Genomic DNA, 22,196 nt, shown 5'->3' on the forward strand with positions numbered 1-22,196 from the left:
TGTCTCAGGTCATTCTGCTCATGTTGCACAGGTCCTAGATTCTGGGGGGGAAAAAAAACCCAACAAACCAAAAAACCTGTCTATGTAATGTCTAATGAAAGGGCAAGAAAATCCTTTGAAATCCAGTGAGGTTTTAATCCGATTAAGTTTGAAACGAGATGAACACTTCAGTGTTCCGCATTGATGCAGTGGATTTCAAACTCTGTAAGTAGCCACATCGTGACCAGACGTGACAGAAATGAGCGCTCAATAAGCACTACTGAATGAATGAAATGAGGTCACCGCCCTTGGCTGCTAATTTCTGGGCAACCAATTTAAGTAATGACCTCGGGGCCCTTTTACAATCAAGCACATTTCAGTCTGTGCCTCAGGATAGGCACAGCCTCCTACAAATATATGGGCACACACTCTTCTACACATGAGAATGCTTAGCAATTAGACTTTCCCAGTTCCTGACTTATCTTGTCAAGTGGTAAAGGCAGTGTATAAAGTGTTGAGTTTACTGTATATCTCTTTCGGAGTGTAATATATGATGCAGTGACTTCAAGAGCAAAGGTTACCGTAAGAAAGCTTGCAGAGCAAAAATTACTAATGAGCTTTTTAAAACGGTTCAAGAGTACACTGTCTGAAGTTCAGAACTGAGAAGCAGCATGGCTCAGTGGAAAGAGCCCGGGCTTTGGAGTCAGAGGTCATGGGTTCAAATCCCGGCCCTGCCAATTGTCAGCTGCGTGACTTTGGGCAGGTCACTTCACTTTGGTGTGCCTCAGTTCCCTCATCTGTAAAATGGGGATGAAGACTGTGAGCCCCCCGTGGGACAACCTGATCACCTTGTAACCTCCCCAGTGCTTAGAACAGTGCTTTGCACATAGCGCTTAATAAATGCCATTTTATATATATATATATATATATATACATATATATATACATCTATGTATAGAGAGAGAGTGAGCTAGCCTTCTGTTGTACTCTCCCAAGCACTTAGTTGAGTGCTTTGCACATGGTAAATGTTCAGTCAGTACCAGTGATCGATTAATTAACCATTGGGCAAAAGAGGGCTTAGATTGAAGCACCTGTGTATATGTATATCACCTGTATATATGTATATCACCTGTATATATGTATATGTTTGTACATATTTATTACTCTATTTCTTTATTTTACTTGTACTTATCTATTCTATTTATTTTATTTTGTTAGTATGTTTGGTTTTGTTCTCTGTCTCCCCCTTTTAGACTGTGAGCCCAATGTTGGGTAGGGACTGTCTCTATATGTTGCCAATTTGTACTTCCCAAGCGCTTAGTACAGTGCTCTGCACATAGTAAGCGCTCAATAAATACAATTGATGATTGAAGGGAATTTTTATGGAGTTTATGAAGATGGTGCTAAATATGTATGCTGTGTTTTTCATCTTTCCAGTCATGTGACTTTGAAATTATATTTATATGAAACTCCAATCCATGGGGAGCTGATATAGAACGTATTGATTGCTTGGGTCTGTGTTTTGTCTCTAAGGGTAGTGTTCCCTCCCCCGCCCACACACCCAAAATCCTCAAGCGGTGTTACCATGGTAGTCGGGCAGAGGTGACTGAACTGACTTAGGACAGTGCTTGGCACATAGTAAGCGCTTAACAAATGCCATTATTATTATTATTATATACTTACGGTAATCATGATACTGTTCAAGTGTTGGGGTAGATGCCATTTAATCAGATAATCAGATCCCACGTGGAGCTCACAGTCTAAGTAGAAGGGAGTAGGATTTACTCCTCATTTAACAGGTGAGGAAACTGAGGCAGACTTGCCAAGGTCATACAGCAGGAAAGTGGCAGAGGCAGGATTAATGATGATGATGATGATGGCATTTGGGTCCTCTGACTCCCAGCTCTGTGCTCTCTCCACCGAGTCATACTGCTTCTCCATGTAGACATTCCTCTACTGTTACTTTTGCCGTAGAGAAGAATGTAGCAGTAATGCCATTTGGCCACTTTTGTGGAGGCCCAGTTTTTGCTTCCAGCTTAAAACTCCTTAAAACCGAGCTTGGCTGCCCAATATAGATGTCCTTAGTGTTTCAAGTATACACCACTGGTTTATGTAAGCTCGTTGTGGTCAGGGAATGTCTGGTCATTGTTGTATCGTACTCTCCCAAGCCTTTGTACAGTGCTCTGCACATAGTAAGCGCTCAATCAGTACAATTGAACTGATTTATGGGTGCATCAATCATAATACGATTGATTGATTGATAGTATTAGAGTGCTTAGGAGAATACAATGGAGTTAGTAGATCAGATTCCTGCCCTCAAGGGGCTTACCGGGCAAATGTTTGCCCTGTGCAGCCCCAAAAGTTGTTTTAATTTTTGCCTTAATAGCCTCACGATCCTCTCAGCTTCTACAGAACAGCTTCCCGTTGTAGGTTATGGTGAGACAAGTTGCCCGAGCTATCCGTTTCTGAGCATTCATTCCTAGTCTTGTATTTTGAGGTACACTTTGCTCTTACAGCAGCAGGCCTCGTCACATTGTGCATCTGCTGCTTTGGTTCTCCAAGTCCAGCAGATCACAATGCTCCCCACATTCAGTACCGTCTTTTAATCCCACCCCCTCCAATAAGCCTTCATTGATTAGTCCCTAATGCGAGCCTTCCAAGTCCACTAACAATCTCCAGCAATCAGTTCAGTCAGTCTCTCTAATGGTGTTCATCCTGCACACCTTTGTGTATATGCTATTCAATTGTACATTCAATTTTTTTAAGCAGGGAGGCACTGTGGCCCAGTGGGAAGAGCATGAGCCCAGGAGTCGGAGATCTGGGTTCTTATCCTGGCTCTGCCGCTCGTCTGCTGTGTGACCTTGGGCAAGCCACTCAACTTTTCTCAGATCCCTCGTCTGAAAAATAGGGATTCAATACCCGTGCCCCCTCCTGCTTAGAACGTGAGCCCCATGTGGTACCTAATTATCTTGTATCTGCCCCAGTGCTCGGCACAATGCTTGGCACATAGTAAGCATTTAACAAATACTATTACTATTGCAGTTGTTAATAAAAAAAAAGTCTCCTTTAGCGTGTTTGCTCCGTGTGGGCAGGAAGTGCCATTTTTTGGCTTTATATTTCACAAAAGCCTAGCTTGGTGCACTGCTTAAATATTCTTGCTATTTCTGTTTCAGTGTATTTATATTGTTTGGGTTAATTTTAATCTTAGAATGCATTAATGCACGGTGAGTTACTCCTCTGAAAAACTACACTTCGTTTAGTGTGCTCTTGCTTAACAGGGTTTTCATGGACCCAATTAAGAGTACTAACCATTTATAGCAGTTTTCATCACGTTCTTGGTATTTTGTTCCGATATTAAAATGATGCTTTTAAATTCTTTACTATCTGATGCGTTGATCATGTTTTTATCATATACTGAAAATATTGAGTGTATATTTTTAACAAAGTCTATTAGGCAGTGAAGCCGGGATATTCAAAAATATAGCAAAGCTTCCATAGCGGCTTTGCACTGAAACAGGAACACCTATCCCTTTCCTTCCTCTTTGAAATAACTTCCTTTGAGTTGAGGGAGATTTTGTTTCCATCAGAAAGAATGGTCTGTCTGTACCCACTTTGTACATTTTGGGTTTTCGGAGAGAAATACCTATGTATGCTTATCTAAATACCAGAGTGCCCACATCGGTTTTCTCCTTATTTTTGATGGTCGGTTTTCCTTTCTGGTATATATGCCTCAGGTGATAGATGATGTCAGCTTACCTGTCTCCCTACTGTGTTTTCAGTTCAGCACTGCGCAGTAAAAAAAAAAAAGCACGCTTCAAAGAAAACTGATGCACCAGTGAAATTGCATATATCCTGAAAAATAAGAGGAAATAAATATGCCTTTCTTCTTGTTTGAAACTTCTTCCTGTCTTAAGGCTGTCAAACCATATCCCTGCACTTTTAAAGCCCTCTTAATAAGCCTTCTCCTCTAAAGAGACATTTTCTACTTATCCCCACTTTGTTATGCCCTCAGCTACCTTCCTTCATTGTCTCAGAGATATCTGTTCATTACATTGCCTATTTTTAACTACACTCCTTTTCTTATCTTTGGTATGCTTGCCATTTGTGTCGGTCTGCCTCCCCTATGAGAGCAGAGCCTGGACTTCTTTATAGTATATTCCCAAGTTCATGGGACTGTACTTGACACACAGAAGCTGTTCGATAAATGCTGCTGATGCTGATAATTAAGTGCGCAACTTTCTCCTATCATGTCTTTATTCAGCAGTAATAGGGGTCTTATGCCAATGCAGTAATTAGCTTCCTTGGGACACTTGCCAACTGTGGCGTCTTCCCAGTCCTTTCTGGGCATATTGGCAGGAGAGTGTTTAGATGCCTCCCATCTTGGCCACAGTCAACCTGCTGCAGCTGAGTGGTTTATTATATCCTGAGGGGGATTGGGAAAGAGCACGGTCTTGTTTGAAAGCAAAGGGATGGCCTAAATGACCCCTTGAAGCCTCTCCTCGCTCTTAATTTTAAAGCAGCTAGACGTATTTCATTATATGTAGAACTAGAACACTTTTCTTGTCACCGAGAGACTCGCTCTAGTCCTGTGTTGATGTCGGAGGAACCGTATTTATTCCTATTCAGGGTAAGCTAGTGGAATAAAAAATATTAATTACCTTCAATAAGAGGATTGATTAAAAAAAGGCAGAGGGTGGGTACACCTTTTGCGCGTACTGACTGAAAAGTATGAGGAACAGCAACCAAAAAATCCTAGACCACAATCCGTAAGTCCTCTTCCTGCTTTCCAGTTATCGAATCGCTCTGGTTCTGGACTGCAGAAATCGCTTACCTTCTTAGGAAAGGTGGGATGCATTTGCAAAGAGTTGCCAGTGGCATACTGTAGTCCTATGATGAAGGCACATAAATATTAGTTTCTCAAAATATGCAACCAATATTTGCTTTGAGAATGTTTTGAATTCTGCTCTACCCACTCTGGCAATTGCTTCCTACATAGTTTAGGTTGTCAGTCATATCAGCAATCGCTTAGTACAGTGCTCTGCACACAGTAAGCGCTTAATAAATACGATAGAATGAATGAAATTCTCATTATATAGGTTTTTTTCATTGCTGTGCACCTTTTCAATGTCAGATTTTTTTTTGAAGTTTGAACTTTGAGATGTGACCATTTAAAATAATAGGATTTAGCGTGACAATTTGGTTTGCCATTAAGCTCCCGTCTCTCCTCCTGTGTGGCCCTTGGGCAGTGAGTGTTTTAAAATGTGCTATCGCCTTCTAACTCGAATGGACTGATCTATCCGAAGGACTTTAGTCATAGATTAGGAAACTCTGAATAGAGAAGGGTGGTGCAAGCAAAATGTGCTGCAATGGGGGAATTTCTTCTCCAGGAAGGAAGCGATAGGTTCCTTTTTCACCATTAGCACTGTATATTTTTAAATCAACAAACAGCTAAACGCTACTTTCCTCTTAAAACTGGGATTGCGTCTCTTCAAGTGACCGACTTTATTCTTTTGGATCTTGTATGGTTGTAGAATGGTTGCTACACTATTCAGGACGTTCTCTCTAAAGGGATTTCTTACTATCGCTACTCCAACCCCCTTCAAAGACAGGGACTATGGAAAATAATGTCCTGCCATACCTTCCCTACAAGAATGAGTTGGTCACATTTAGCACATCAGCTTATTTCTCTTCCAGCAGCCTGGCTAATTAGAGTGAGTGTAGTTCATAGTGTGTTTTAGCTAAGATTGGATTTCTGCTAAGGCTGCGTGTTTGAGCAACTTCCTTTATGGATTTCATCGTTGATTGGGTCTGTTGAAGTTGCGAAAGATGTTAGAAGAAGTGACCCTTTGGGAGCTTAACTCCTGGAGAACGTTCACTTGAATTGAAATTTACGGGAGCAGTCGTGTTGTTTAGGTAAGACTCAAATCAATGTTAAAGATCGCAGACAGCGAGTTCAGATTCGGTGGCCGGAGACTTTTCCGTAAACAGGGCTAAGGAACCTGTGGCTCATGAGCTGCGCGTGACTCTTCTTGGAATCAAATGTGGCTCTTCAATCCGTCCGTGGCCTTGGCACCGTGAAAGCAATGCCATTAATCTCAACTCCACAGGAAAAAAACCTATGCAGGAACTTTCGGAGAGGCAGCGTGGTTTAGTGGAAACAGCACAGGCCTGGAAGTAGGAGGGCCTCTTTTCTTGCCGTGTGACGCCAGGCAAGACACTTCTCTGGGCCTCAGTTACCTCGTCTGTAAAACGGAGTTGGACTGTGAACCCCACGTGGGACTTGGGCTGTGTCCAATCTGATTAGCTTATGTTTACCCCAGCGCTTAGTCTAGTGCTTAGCACTTATCAAATAGCATTACAAAAAAGAAGCTGGGCAGGAAGCCGTCGGACTGCTCCGTCCTTGTGATCAGAAAAGGATAGGCAAGGTAATATTCTGTGCCTCACCGGACAGGGGGAGTTTGTGTTGAGAAGAAGCATGGCCTAGTGGAAAGAACATGGTCCTGGGGGTTAGAGGACCCGGGTTCTCGCCCCGGGTCTGCCAAATGCTTGCTGTGTGACCTTGGGCAAGTCACTTCACTTCTCCGCCTCAGCTGGAGAAGCAGGGTGGCTCAGTGGAAAGAACCCGGGCTTGGGAGTCAGAGGTCATGGGTTCAAATCCCGGCTCTGCCGCTTGTCAGCTGGGTGACTTTGGGCAAGTCGCTTTACTTCTCTGGGCCTCAGTTCCCTCAGTGCTCGGCACATAGTAAGCGCTTAACAAATACTGTTATTATTATTATTATTATTATTATTATTATTATCTTTAGGCCTCAGTTCCCTCATCTGTAAAATGAGGGGATTAAGACTGTGAGCCCGACGTGGGACAACCTGATTACCTTGTATCTCCCTCAGCGCTTAGAGCAGGGCTTGGCACATAGTAAGGGCTTAACAAATACTATTATTATTATTATTCTCTAGGCTTCAGTTCCCTCATCTGTAAAATGAGGGGATTAAGACTGTGAGCCCGACATGGGACAACCTGATTACCTTTTATCTCCCTCGGTGCTTAGAACAGTGCTTGGCACATAGTAAGCGCTTAACAAATACTGTTATTATTATTATTATTATCATCTCTAGGCCTCAGTTCCCTCATCTGTAAAATGAGGGGATTAAGACTGTGAGCCCGACGTGGGACAACCTGATTACCTTGTATCTCCCTCAGCGCTTAGAACAGTGCTTGGCACATAGTAAGCGCTTAACAAATACTATTATTATTATTATTCTCTGGGCCTCAGTTCCCTCATCTGTAAAATGAGGGGATTAAGACTGTGAGCCCGACGTGGGACAACCTGATTACCTTGTATCTCCCTCAGCGCTTAGAACAGTGCTTGGCACATAGTAAGCGCTTAACAAATACTATTATTTTTATTATTATTCTCTAGGTCTCAGTTCCCTCATCTGTAAAATGAGGGGATTAAGACTGTGAGCCTGACGTGGGGCAACCTGATTACCTTGTATCTCCCTCAGCGCTTAGAGCAGTGCTTGTCACATAGTAAGTGCTTAACAAATACTATTATTATTATTCTTTAGGCCTCAGTTCCCTCATCTGTAAAATGAGGGGATTAAGACTGTGAGCCCGACGTGGGACAACCTGATTACCTTGTATTCTCCCTCAGTGCTTAGAACAGTGCTTGGCACATAGTAAGCGCTTAACAAATACTATTATTATTATTACTACTACCTCTCGATACAGATGAAATGTAAAACTAGTAAGGCTAGCATTTAGCACCAAAATTGTGTTCAACCTTATCTGAATTGGTCAACATAATAATAATGATGGCATTTATTAAGCGCTTACTATGTGCAAAACAGTGTTGTAAACACTGGGGTAGATACAAGGTGATCAGGTTGTCCCACGGGGGGCTCACAGTCTTAATCTCCATTTTCCAGATGAGGGAACTGAGGCCCAGAGAAGTGAAGTGACTTTCCCAAAGTCACACAGCTGACAGTTGGCGGAGCCGGGATTTGAACCCATGACCTCTGACTCCAAAGCCCGGGCCCTTTCCACTGAGCCACGCTGCTTCTCATCAACATTAGCAGTATGTTTCGAGCATCCGGTGCGCGCAGAGCACTTTATGAGGTACCCAGTAGGACGTAAGGAAAGTAGAAAGCCTGGCTTCTAGTCTCCCAGAGCTGGTTTCCCATTTTGTGCAAAGTTACAATGTTGCGGCCCGTTTCGTACCCAAAACTTAATAAGCTTGCCCCTTTAAAAATAGTCCGATTGACTTAATGCATCTTCCTCTGTAACATAGAAAGACTATTATTGGAAGGTGAGCGTACGTGGCCGAAACAGTTTCTAGGCATGATCATTTATACGGTCTCTTTTGAAGCTAGAGTTCTTTTTTGTTTTTGGTTTGTTTTTTCACATTCCACCTGAAATAATTGTATCTGAGTTGGCAAGTATTGAAAGCAAGATAAATAACCTTGGCTGTTCAAAGGGATGACAATAAAATAAGTCGGAGGGGTCTTTGAACTTAATAGTAACCCAAACAGTGCCATTCCTGGGTCAGATCAGTAGTCTGTCTAGCACAGGATTCTGGCATGCAATGCTGTCCTTAGGATGTGACAAAGTGAAGTGACTATGGACCCTCTCCTCGCCCCGACCGTCTCCCCACAAACCGTCCCTAAAATGTGCCCCCTACTTTTTGCCCACAAGAGATCGTTACTCTGTGACCTCTCTTTCTTTTCTCCTTCCTCATGCACGCCCCCAAACCTTTCTCCGACCTCAGAGGGAAAGACTTGAATGCTGCCTACCTCCCTGAATGCTTATTCTGGGGCTGCAGTGGCTAATTTGCCCTGGGTCCTTACCACTCTAGGAGCAGCTCTATCTCCTTTCAGTGATAATTTGCTATTTTCCTTCATTAGTTGTCAGAAGTACTGGAACAGTTGTGGAACTGCATTTATGTCTTAATTGTCTTTCTCTCCTTTCGCCGTTACATTCCCCAGAAAGGATTATGTTGGCAAATTCACGTGACTTTGAGAAACGGTAAAATGTTAACATTGCCCTTAATCCAAAGGTTTCAAAGCAAAAGGACCGAAGCTTACTCGGTCATTCTCCTTAATTTTTGGAAATTGAGATAAGGAAGTGCTGACTTTTCCAAGATAAGAGGGCCGAGCCTCTGGCACATGATGATCCCTGTACTCCTGGTTAAGACCTATCTCTTCTCTGGAATCTCTTGCAATTAGCAAGTGGCACATCTCTCCTCTCAACCCTGAGGGAGTGAGGAGGGGGGTGGAACCAAAAAAATTTGTTTTTACAGATGGTAAAGTGAACTTAAAATGTATGAATTAAATGTTGAAAGGTTTATAGGGCATCTTTCATTTCGTTGCTGAAGAACAAGCAATTATTCATTCATTCATTCAGTCGTATTTATTGAGCACTTACTGTGTGCAGAGCACTGTACTAAGCGCTTAGGAAGTACAAGTTGGCAACACATAGAGACGGTCCCTACCCAACAACGGGCTCACAGTCTAGAAGGGGGAGACAGACAACGAAATGAAACGTGGACAGGTGTCAAGTCGTCAGAACAAATAGAATTCATCATCATCATCAATTGTGTTTATTGAGCGCTTACTGTGTGCAGAGTACTGTACTAAGTGCTTGAGAAGTACAAGTTGGCAACATATGGAGACGGTCCCTACCCAACAATGGGCTCACAGTCTAAAAGGGGGAGAATTAAAGAATTAAAGCTAAATGCACATTATTAACAAAATAGAATAGTAAATATGTACAAGTAAAATAAGTAGAGTAATAAATCTGTACAAACATATATACAGGTGCCGTGGGGAGGGGAAGGAGGTAGGGCCGGCGGGGGGATGGGGAGGGGGAGAGGAAAAAGGGGGCTCAGTGTGGGAAGGCCTCCTGGAGGAGGTGAGCTCTCAGTAGGGCTTTGAAGGGAGGAAGAGAACTAGCTTGGCGGATGGGCGGAGGATGTGGGCTGGGGGTCGATGGCGGGACAGGCGAGAACGAGGCCCTGTGAGGAGGTTAGCGGCAGAGGAGCGGAGGGTGCGGGCTGGGCTGGAGAAGGACAGAAGGGAGGTGAGGTAGGAGGGGGCGAGGGGATGGACAGCCTCGAAGCCGAGAGTGATTAGATGTCAAATGAGAGGTAGAGAAATGAGAGGTCCTTCTGTAGCAGCAGTTCTCATAACTACCGATGCAATTGTTTCAGAAAAGATTACAGTACTAGTCTTGTAGGAAAGCAAGTATGATAAGCAAAAGAGATTGGGAAATACTACATACAAAGGGTTATAGAAATATATTTCTTTGATTTCTCCCTCTTCTGAATACCATATTCAGGCAGTCTCTGGACTTACACTAAAACTGGTTTCTTGAACACTGTGTCCCTTAAGGCAATGTTGTTGGATACATTTTTTTTTTAAATAGTGTTTGTTAAGCACTTACTGTGTGTCCAACGCTGCTCTAAGGGCTGTTGACAATGCAAGTTATTTAGGTTAGACACAGCTCCTGTCCCGCATGGGCCTCTTAAGAACAATGTTATAAATGGAGGATCGATCCTTGACCCATGGTTGGAGATCTTATTTAATTAATGGTATTTATTGAGCACTTACTGTATGCAGAGCACCATACTAAACCCCTGGGAGGATACAAGACAACAGTCAGTAGACACATTACTGGCTGTTATGTTACAGTTAATCTAACTCAGATCATTGAGTTGTTTTACCAGTTAATTACAGAGTAATAATGTGGCTTTATTAGTGAAATTACATGGTCAGAGAAGCACCACGATAGAGTAGTCAATTTGAATTTCTTTGGAAATAAAATGGTTCTGTTAACTGCTCCAGTGCCTCCTCCTCTCCTTATTTTTCTTCCCCGTGCCCCCCATCTGGGCCTTAAAAAATTCTCCCCATGGCACTTGGGCGCTCATCACCGTGTCCCCGATGCTCGAGCTGTAAAGGAGGCCAGTGTTGTCAGTTCAAAACCTGTGTATTGTAAAGATATGGTGGTGTATATCTAGAAATGAACATGCCATTCGTCATAACCTCACCTTGCTTCTCTCCTTCTGCAACTCAGCCCGCACGCTTTACCCCTCTAGTGCTCACCTTCTCACTGTGCCTCAGTCTCTCCCACCTCACCGCTGATCCTTCGCCTACGTCCTGCCTTCTCAGATCTGACAATTATTCCCCCCCCGTTCAAAGCCTTATTGAAGGCCCATCTCCTCCAAGAGGCCTTCCCTGACTAAGCCCCACTTTTCCTCTTCTCCCACTCCCTTCTGCGTCACCCTGACTTGCTCCCTATACTCCCCCACTCCCAGCCCCAAAGCACTTACATTTATATCTGTAATTTTATTTATCCCTTTGCCCTTCCCCCTCTCCCAGCCCCAAAGGACTTATGTACATATCTGTAATTTCATTTACTTGTTTCGATGTCTGTCTCCCCCACTCTGGACTGTGAGCCTGTTGTGGGCAGGGAATGTCACCGTTTACTGTTGCATTGTACTTTCCCAAGCGCTTAGTACAGTGCTCGGCACACAGTACGCACTCAGTTGATATGATTCATTGAATAATAATAATAATGGTGGCATTTAGTAAGTGCTTACTATGTGCAGAGCACTGTTCTAAGCACTGGGGTAGATACAGGGTGATCAGGTTGTCCCACGGGGGACTCAGTTTTAATCCCCATTTTATAGATGAGGTAACTGAGGCACAGAGAAGTTAAGTGACTTCCCCAAAGTCACACAGCTGACAACTGGCAGAGCTGGGATTTGAACCCATGACCTCGGGCTCCAAAGCCCAGGGTCTTTCCACTGAGCCACACTGCTTGAAGCTTCTTAAGTTTAAAACTACCTGTACTTGTCCGAGTCTTTTAGGTTTTGCACAGACTGTGTCCAGCAGGACATTTTATAAGGCATCATTAAATTAAGAATTTGGGGAATAATATTCCAATCATGGTGTGGCTTTAAGTTGTGCCTACCAAAATAGAGAATCTAATATATATTGCCCTTTATGTTTTTTTAAATTACTTCACGTGTGTGATCTTCTGGCTACAGAGACATCCCCAGCCTACAGCTTTTAATTAAAAAAAACTGTGGCCAATGTTTAAATACCTCTTGGAGTGTGACATAGTTTACAAGACTGTACAGTATTTTTGCTTAAATTCTCACAAGGACCCCATAGAAATGTTCTGCCCATGGCCTCTCAGTAAATAACAATAATGGCATTTTGCCACTTGATTGGTTTGAATACAATTTTTCTTTTTGGGTCCTTTTAGTAGATTGTTGTTGGAAGGCTTCAGTTTAAGCTTTTATTTCGGGGTATGAAAACATCTCAAGATGCGGAAAGCTCTATTTGCTTTTAAGAGTGGGAAAGGTCCAGAAAAGACATGGTGATTGCATGAATTTGAGGTTTAGCTGAAAATAAAACCCAGGATTCCTACTTCTATCAATGAGTGTTTGTATCTTTGTCGGAGAGAAGTCTTTATTTCAGTGCTGAAAATTTGTGTGAAGAGGTGCATGAAATGTTATTTAGTGTGTTTTTTCCCCACACATTTTCCCTCCCATTATCTGCTATCTATAAAAACTTTAATGAACACCTTTTATTCCAAGGTCATATTTTGTCTGAGAAATGTCTCAGATCTCTCTGCCTTTCCATCTTTTTCTCAAGACATTTTAGAATAATTGGCACTGTGTAATTGTCTGTTTCATCTGTACCCTTGTAGAAACCTCTGATGTTAGGATTCTGACCCCATTCCAACTAAGTTGAAACAAATTTATAGCTTACTATTGGTTCTTCTGCAAACTTTTCATATTGGCCAATATTTTGTAACGTTTGTAGGTTTTGTTTAATTTTGTAATGGTTCTGCTAATTAGAAGTGCTGATAACCATAATGTGGAGATACTCACTTGCTATGACTTTTAATCAAGAGAGTTAAAGCTTCATTAACTGATTAACAGTTTCAGTATTTTAAAATACACTTGTAATCTTACATTTAAAATTTGATGTGATACTAAATATTTAAAGACCATTTGTTTTTTGTGGAGAAGAATAAAACTCAAAACTTGTTGTTCTGCTTTTAGGTATAAACGGGTCTTTTCAGTTGGAACTCATGCTATCACTACATATAATCCCAACACACTAGAAGTGACAAATCAGGTAATACTACGAAAAGCTGATCTTTGGCCTGTTAATACAAGCTATGTTTTTACTGGGTTTTTTTTTTCTTTTATCCTTCCTAATACCTTTCTTTTCTCAGGGTCCCAAAAGGGGCTAGATAAAATATTGATTGGACAGAGTCATTTCTCTAAATGGAAGATCTAGCAGAATAGTTATTCTCAATAGTTCTTGAATAGTTATTCGTCTACTTTTTCCATTTATATCTTTTAAAAAATATAATAATCTCACAATTATCCATGGTCACATAAGAGCAAAATAGATAATTGAGTGTTTGGGGGAGAAGCTAGGGGTTAGGTGAGAACTGGCCAGGGCTGGTTCTTAAAGATGAACATTAGAGCAGCAAATGTAAAAATTATTTGGAAAGTTTGCAACAATGACTTTCTGTTCTCTTTGGGGGTTGCTGGCTAGTCACATCTTTTTCAGTAATTCCTTTAAAGGTGATACAGTTTGGGATCCCTCTTTTACTTATCACACGCACTGTCCAGTTCTCAGCTTTGTCAGAGTCCTCAAAATGAATCATGTGAATTGTTGTGGTTTATACTGAATGTAGTAAATGTGTTTATTTTAGTGGCCTTATGGAGATATTTGTAGCATCAGCCCCGTTGGAAAAGGACAAGGCACGGAATTCAATCTCACATTTCGTAAAGGCAGTGGAAAAAAGTCTGAAACTTTGAAGTTCTCCACAGAGCACAGAACGGAACTTCTTACAGAAGCACTGGTAAGAAGTAGTGATGATTAACTTGCCAACGCAAAGTTTTCTCACGGGAACCTCGATTTATCCTGGATTAAACATTTGGAAGAATCACTGTTTCTCTAAATTGGAGCATATCAAAATAGGCAGTTAAGATGAAATAGAAGTAATGGACTAACTCAGTCTTATTGTGCTTATATGGTAAACAGTATTTTTTCCAGTTGTGTAACATTTCTGTTCATGGTCAATTTGTACATCTAAAAATCCTGAATTCTACATTTCGTTGGTTATATTCATTTTGGGTTGCGAGTCAGGATTTTCTTTTTTCTTTTCAGTTGAGTGGAATGGGCTGGAACAGAAGTGAAGGGCACTGTGCTGGTTCTCTTGTTACAAATTCTGTCGATTATTTTCTCTTACAGAGGTTCAGGACTGACTTTTCAGAAGGAAAGATTACAGGCCGGGCAAGTATCGGATCATGTTGGCTTAGAGTGGTTTATTTTTACTTTTGTAAACGCAGCCCTAAATAAATGTGAAAGTTTCTTGGTAGAACCAATGATTTAGTAGTCTTGGAAACAAAACGTGAGAACAGAACCCTCAACTTATAGTATTGTATTTTAAGTAGGGTGAGCTATATGATAAATATTTTGTAGTCTGCCCTGCCATTGGCTTAGCATATGGAGCATGGAGACCAAGGCTTAGACTTCATTCTCAACAGGAGACTCGATAGTATGCATTGAAAAAATGTTTAATTTTTTGAGGGCATCCTAGATTTCTGCATGTTTGGAACAGTTGAATAATATTCATGTCATGACTGGTATTCCTTTCTTTCAAGGAACTTGTGTTTTAAACATTTGGATAGATGTAGTTTATATTGTTTACTTAGTTGTGAGATAGACAGATCTCTCCTCTTCTCCCTGTGTCCCCCCACACTTTTTCAGTTGAAAAACTGGCTAAGTGACTTACTCAAGGTTATCCAGGTGTACTTGCTTTGGTCAAATTCTTTGCTTTGTGTGTGCGCTCTCCCTCTCTCCCTCTCTCCCTCTCTCCCTCTCTCCCTCTCTCCCTCTCATATTTAGCAAATATAATTTCTTTGGTTTACTGTACAAGAAAAAAACCCTGAAAAATGTGGAACCTCACTGCCCAGTGATGTGGGATTAAATACCATTTTCAATAAATCCACCTTAGTTTAGGCCTATCATTATGGTATGAGGTGGATCTTTTTGGGTTATCGTAGAATTAGAAAGCTGGGAAAGACTTTGAGAAAAGATGTAGTCCCCCTGCTACATCCATATAGATGAATTAGTTACTATATTAATTCATTCATTCAGTCGTATTTATTGAGCGCTTACTGTGTGCAGAGCACTGTACCAAGCTCTTGGGAAGTACAAGTTGGCAACATATAGAGACGGTTCCTACCCAACAGCGGGCTCACAGTCTAGAAGGGGGAGACAGACAACAAAACAAAACATGCAAAGCACTGAACTAGTCACTTGAAAGTCAAGTGAAATAAAACAAAATTCCTGCCTCAAGGAGTTTACACAAACAGCGGTGATAGACATCGGGTTATAAGGAAAAAGAGAATGGACAAGTGAATAAATAAGTGTCTAAATAGTAGAGTACATAAATTGAGGGCTCCAGGAGACTGCACAAAATCTGAGGTGGTGTTTGGAAGATACGAACTGGGAAGGAAGAAAATGAGTCTAGAGTTGCTTCATGGAGGAGGTGGGATTTCAGAAGAACTTTCCAGATGCAGACAGCTGTGGGCTGGCAGATTTGAAGGGAAAGTGAGTTCCAGGAAAAGGGTATGGTGTGGGCAAGGAGCCAGAGGTGAGAGAAGGGAGAGCGAGGATCAGTGAAAATGTTCACTTGGGAGAAGCTTAGAAAGTAGACTTGGGAGTAGTGAGTAAGCCTTGGTTTCCCTATCTTCTTCTCCCTTCTGTCACCTATGCACCTTTAAGCACTTGACATTCTACCCACCCTCAGCCCGCCCGCGCTGTTGTATGTCTCGGTAATATATTTTAATGTCTGCCTCCCACTCCTGAATATAAGCTCCTTGTGAGGAGGAAGTGTTGGATTTTACTCTTCTTAGTGCTTAGTACAGTGCTTTGCACATAATAAGCACTCAGTAAATACCACTGATAGTAGGGAAGGGGGTATATATTAATAAAATCGTATGTATTGAGCGCTTACTGTGTGCAGAGCACTGTACTAAGCGCTTGGGAAGTACAAGTCGCCAACATATAGAGACTGTCCCTACCCAACAATGGGCTCACAGTCTAGGAGAAGACAACTGGTGGAGTTCCCTAAGGCCAATGATGAGGAGATTTTGCCGGATGAGGAGGAACTTGGTCAGCCCGTAGGAGTTTTGGAGGTGGAGAGGAATGTGATCAGAAGAGCAATTTAGAGGGGTAATTCAGGCTGTGGAGTCTAGACTGAAGAGGGGAGAGGTTGGAGATAAGAGTCAGGTATCTAACCATAAAGAAGAAGAGAACTTGAACCAGGGTGGTGGCTGTGTAATTGCAAAGGAAAGGGCAGACCTGAGAAATTTTATGGAGAAAGAATCGGCGGGCTTAAGCATCAGAATGATTCAAGGCTGAAAGAGGAGTCAGAGCATCAAGGTTCCTAGCCCGAGGGATTGGGAGGGAAAAATTAAAGTGGGTTTAGGCAGTAGAGAGTTTATTTCCATCCTGATAGACTCCTCTGGCCAGATGATCTGGGCCAGTCTGGATTCGGGGTGATAACTAGGTATTGGAGTTACCGCTCACTGACTTGACCTCAGCAGTGTATCGCGGGTTATGAGTCTCATATGTTAGTTGCCTGGGCGAGGTGTGATCAGGGGTTCAGCATCCACGAAGATTGCTTCTTCCTTGGGCCATTCCAAAGCAGTATGGGAGACGCTCAAAAGAGCCATCCTCATTGCCAGTGGGCAGCTCTATTTCTTTTACTCTGGACTCACTGTGGTTACTTGCCCATTCACTCTGGGGCTAGTTTTTCGTATTTTATGGTGACAGCTTTTTTCCACAGCTGCTCTGCTTCCTGATGAGTACAAGTATATTAATGTTTTTGAACGCCCAAGTCTTTGGTGTGCCTTCCTCCTTGCCTCCCTTTCCACTCTGAAGCCATTAGATTAGGAGCCACAGGTCTTCACTCCTAGTGAGTTCCACTTCTGAGTTTTGTGGCAAACTTGTGAAGGTCTTTGGATTCTTTAGCGTATCCTTTGACTGTCTGTTGTGATAAATTTCCTTTCTCCCCAAGAGGTCTTTTCATGATGCCTTTGGGGTGAATGCTTTCTCTGCAAAAGTCTTATTGAAAATGAGGCACCAGAAAGTACATCCTGAGCAGTACTGGTGTTTACTAGTTTTGTGTTTAATTTGGTTGCCTGATATACTTTGGTCCTCTTGGAATTTTTCCCATTCATTAACCCTTCGTAAGTTCATTTATTCATTCAATCGTATTTATTGAGCGCTTACTGTGTGCAGAGCACTGGACTAAGCGCTTGGGAAGTACAAGTTGGTAACATATAGAGACGGTCCCTACCCAACGTAAGTGGGCTCAGTAGACCATTTAAAGGGACATATGAAAGCATAACCCAATAGTTAAATGCTCTTCCTACTTTAAAACCAATTTTGATTTTATTTCCTAAGCCACTCTTCTCCACCCTCCTTTTGTTGCTTGACATTAAAGTATTTTAAAATTTAGGCTGTTTTGTCTTATGGAAATAATCTAATTCTCCATTTTTTCTTAGAGAAAAATAAGTTACCTTGGAACTGAGTTGACAGAAAGCCAAGCCTGATATGAACATAAAGAAGCTTTAACGTATTCATTGAGGCATAGTGAAAATGATTTGACTTGTAATATCGATATTTGAAATAGTTTTTCTTTTTGTGGTTGATTTCATAGATTAAACATTAGGATGTGCATATATGATTTCTGACTAATTTGAAAAACTGAATGTGAAAGTAGTCCTGCTTTCTTTTTAGAGATATAACTGCTATAAACATCACTGGAGTGATACAAGGAAGCCTGTTATTTTGGAAGTAACTCCTGGAGGTTTTGACCAAATTAATCCTGCAACCAACAGAGTACTCTGTTCCTATGACTACCGAAATATTGAGGGCTTTGCAGACCTTTCTGATTACCAGGGAGGGTTCTGTATACTCTATGGAGGATTCAGTAGATTGGTAAGTGTTGTAAAGCAAGGCTATCGCAAAAACTAGAATCTCTGTAGATTGATAATGTAAAGGGTGTGGGATTCATCTATTCCCCCTAATATCTTTTTATTTGCACGCTTACTTTGTCATGTAATTCATGCACTTCTGCACATATTGTATGAAATGTAGCTTATGAAAACATGTGAATATGTTACGTATCCCTTAATATCTGAAAATGCTTTTCGGAAACTAATGCATAAGAAAAATGTCGGTATTACTAAAGGTCCCTTCTGTTTCAAAGGGATGCCTATATTTAGGTGAGTCAATCACCGAGCACTGTACCAAGTGCTTGGGAGACTACAATATAACAGAGTTGGTCGACACAGTTCCTGCCCACATCAACCTTACAGTCTAGAGTGTGAGTGAATATAGAGATTCAGATTAGCATAAATGTGAATTTACGATACTCTTTTTGTTTTTGACTCCATTCCTAACAGAACAAGCATTTTCTAGCAACATGACTTTATAATCAGTAGTGTACTATGTAAATAACCTATGTACCTGAAGGTTCCCAAGAGGAAAGAAAGACCCTTAGGGAAAAACCTCTAGTCGATGCCAGTATGTAGTGGGAATCTATTAAAATGGAGTTTCTCCCTTAAGGATTGTCTCTTTAAACATCTTGACCAAAATATTTAAAATTAAATTCACCCCATACTTATCTACTCTTAACCTATGTACTTGAAGGTTACCAAGAGAAAAGAAAGACCCTTAGGGAAAAACCTCTAGTCGATGCCAGTATGTAGTGGGAATCTATTAAAATGGAGTTTCTCCCTTAAGGATTGTCTCTAAACATCTTGACCAAAATATTTAAAATTAAATTCACCCCATGCTCATCTACTCTTAACTTTATGTGTTTATTAAATGCCTGCTGAATGCAGAACACTGTAGTGAGTCCTTGGGAAATCACAATATAATGGAGTGGGTCAGTGCTTTCCTAGCCCACAAATACACAGAAGCCTCTTTACTTATGGGGCCAGTGTTCATTGGTAACTTGGATTTTTTGTACTTTACCGCCTAGTTACTAAAAAGTGGACTCAGGTATTTAGTTTATTCACCAAATATTACACCTAAATCCTTTTTTTTTTTTAAATCTAACAACACTGCAGCACCTGTTTGCATCTGAGCAAAGAGAAGAGATCATCAAAAGTGCAATAGAACATGCTGGCAACTATGTAGGTATTTCACTGCGGGTCAGGAAAGAACCATTAGAATTTGAGCAATATTTGAGTCTTCGCTTTGGGAAGTACAGCAATGATGAGTCCATTACGTCTTTAGCGGAGTTCGTTGTTCAGAAAATAACATCTAGGCATCCGGTAAGAAATGAAAAGGAGAAACATGATTTTGACCTTTCAGTTCCAAGCCATTCGTTGCCTCAACTTTTCAATATTGATCTATTTTTCAAGGAGCCTGTGAAAAGAGTTCTAGCACTTACAGAAACTTGTTTAGTTGAAAGAGACCCAGCTACCTATAATATTGCAACACTGAAGCCTTTAGGAGAGGTAAGCAATGGCTTTTCCAGATGAGATGATCTCTTCCTATAAATAAGTAGAATAACTATTTTTATTTTACATTTCACACATCAGTACTATAGTTGAAGATTTCTTGGTCTTCAGAGGTCTCATGCGAAAGAGTTGCATGTTTGGGAAAGAGTTTAAAATCTTATTTACAGAAAGCAATTAAGAAAATGCTACTTTAAGAACTGTGAAATGGTCGAAAAGTACGTGAAGTTTTGCTGTTAAAATGTTAAAGTGGTTACATAAACATTATTTATTAAGCTTTCATTATAAAGAAAATCTTATTTTAATAAAAATGAAAGATTTGGGCTTTTTTCCCCCCCCTCTACCCCTATCCTCTCTAGGTATTTGCGTTGGTTTGTGACTTTGATAATCCACAGCTTTTCACCATTGAATTTATAAAGGGGCAAATACGGAAATATTCATCAACAGAAAGGTATGGTAAGACTTTTTAAAGCATTCAAAGGCTTTTCAGTATGGAATCAGTTGAAAATGATCAAAACTCGTTATATGTAAGAATGACAGTGTTAAGCCTGAGAAGCTGGCAAAGGAGCATATATTTTCATATTGTGGACATCATTGTGGGACTGTTCAGTTGCAGTGATTTTTATGTCTAGTGAGCTACGTGGACTAGTGGAAAGAGCACAGGACTGGGAATCGGAAGACCTAGTTTCTGATACCACCTCCCCGCCTTGTTTGCTATGCGATTCAGCTGCCCCCTACCTCAGTCTTATCTGCCAAATTGGGATTAAATACGTGCCCTCTCTTCACCTTAGCCTCTGAGCCCATGTGAACAGGGAGTGTGGCTGATGAAAATTGTATACGTTAGCCCCAGAAGACGCTATCCGCAGAGGGCTGATGCTGCAAGCGCTTAGTACAGTGCTCTGCACACAGTAAGCGCTCAATAAATATGATTGCAAAACCACACCGAGAAGAGGCTTGGGAGTGGCGAGAAGCAACTTCATTCTGTAGCGGCGGTGGTGGTCGTTGTCGTGGTTTTGGGATGGGACAGTGCCGCAGGGAGGTGGTCAGAAGCAGTCATCTTTAGCTTTCTCCACAGTCTGTCAAGGAGGGACGGCACTTCGGTTGTGACTGATGGGTGAGCTCTGTCGGACCGTGTCAACCCTGAGCGTCATGGTCTGCCCACTTATGTATACCCTCCTGCAGGTCCTTTCTTGAACTATTGGTCCTCTTCTCCATCCGTGTCCTTCGGTGATTCTTGATTATGCTGTCATCTGCTTCCCTGCCTGGGTTCCCAGCTCCTGGTCTCAGCTGGTTTCGGCTAGAGCTGGCGGAGGGCTCTTACTATAGTTCCCCCTGTGGCATCATCGCTTTCTCTGGTGGTCAACATTTGGCAAGGATAACTTTTCATCTTATACTTGGCCTCTGCCTTACATCCTTATTTGAGTTCTTGGCATTCCGCCTTATGTCTTTTGGCATCCCTTGTTTTTTAATGCATAGACCTATACCCCCCCTCCTTTGTCAGTCAATCGTATTTATTGAGCACTTACTGTGTTCGGAGCACTGTACTAAGCACTTGGGAGAGGCCAGTATATCAGAATTGTGCCCCTACAGTATATATCCCAGCACTTAGCACAGTACCTGGCCCATAGTAAGCACTGAACAAGTGCCATCATTCTTATTTATTCATTCAGTCGTATTTATTGAGCACTTACTGTGTGCAGAGCACTGTACTAAGCGCTTGGGAAGTACAAGTTGGCAACGTATAGAGACGGTTCCTACCCAACTGCGGGCTCAAAGTCTAGAAGGGGGAGACAGACAATAAAACAAAATATATTAACAAAATTAGAACCCCAGTCCTCTGAGTCCCAGGCCCTATGCATTGTCCTCTAGGCCCTGCTGTTCCTTTGCTGGGGTAATACCGTAAGTTGGAATCCTTGTAGAAGAGGACTTTTTCCCAAATTTTCTTTCTCTTTACTCCCTAATTGGAGTCAGATCGGTTAGCAGGGCCAGCTCAACTCCGGCCGGGTCCCGGGAGGAGACTGGCTTGTGTCCTCCTGCCTGCCCTTGTGTTCTACCGCACTTCCAAACTTCTCTATGCAAATAGTAATAAAAATACTGGTATCTGTTCAGCGCTTACTATGTGCCAGGCACTCTTCTAATCGCTGAGGTCGATACAAAAAGTCAAGGCTGCCAGGCCACCCTGCTTGCTGTGCCCATCCCTGATTTCATCTCTGTTGAACTGCCATAGCAGCAGGCAAACTATGAGCCATTATGGGGACTTTAGGTTGCCAAGAGGTGGTGGAATTGGGGCCAGGCTCAGGTCTGGGCCCCATGGCTATTGCAGTGCCTGTCCCCCATTCCTCACCCATCTGGGACCAACTCCCGGACTCGTTTGACTTTTTCTAGGACCCTTGTCAGGTAGGGGAGGAGCAGCACGTGCTTTGGGGGTCATACAGGCTCCTCTCTTGGGCTGCCCATTCCTTTGTCTTCCCCGAGCTGTTCTGCCTCGTCCCTGGAAGAGAAAGAGCGACAGGCAAGTGGGAGAATGGAGGGGGAGAGGCAGCAACCCTTAAAGCCCCTATTTTCATCTGGCCCCTTCTGTAAGCCAGGCGTTTCCAAACATTGTTCGCTTGAATCTCGGAGCAACTTGAAAACTGCCGTAGCATCTTT

General features: G+C 42.0%; 1 protein-coding gene across 1 annotated transcript in view; it reads left to right on the forward strand.

Moving 5' to 3' along the window:
* DNAJC13 (DnaJ heat shock protein family (Hsp40) member C13) overlaps positions 1–22,196 on the forward strand; it is a 102,608-nt gene that overhangs the window by 7,468 nt on the left and 72,944 nt on the right. The window contains exons 3-9 of the mRNA XM_038769647.1: positions 13,050–13,125; positions 13,715–13,864; positions 14,257–14,298; positions 17,818–18,018; positions 19,155–19,361; positions 19,452–19,547; positions 19,907–19,998. Coding sequence (XP_038625575.1) covers positions 13,050–13,125; positions 13,715–13,864; positions 14,257–14,298; positions 17,818–18,018; positions 19,155–19,361; positions 19,452–19,547; positions 19,907–19,998 — 864 coding nt within the window. The remainder of the gene's footprint in view (positions 1–13,049; positions 13,126–13,714; positions 13,865–14,256; positions 14,299–17,817; positions 18,019–19,154; positions 19,362–19,451; positions 19,548–19,906; positions 19,999–22,196) is intronic.

Source organism: Tachyglossus aculeatus, chromosome 2 (genome assembly GCF_015852505.1).
Source record: "Tachyglossus aculeatus isolate mTacAcu1 chromosome 2, mTacAcu1.pri, whole genome shotgun sequence".
Classification (NCBI taxonomy): domain Eukaryota; kingdom Metazoa; phylum Chordata; class Mammalia; order Monotremata; family Tachyglossidae; genus Tachyglossus; species Tachyglossus aculeatus.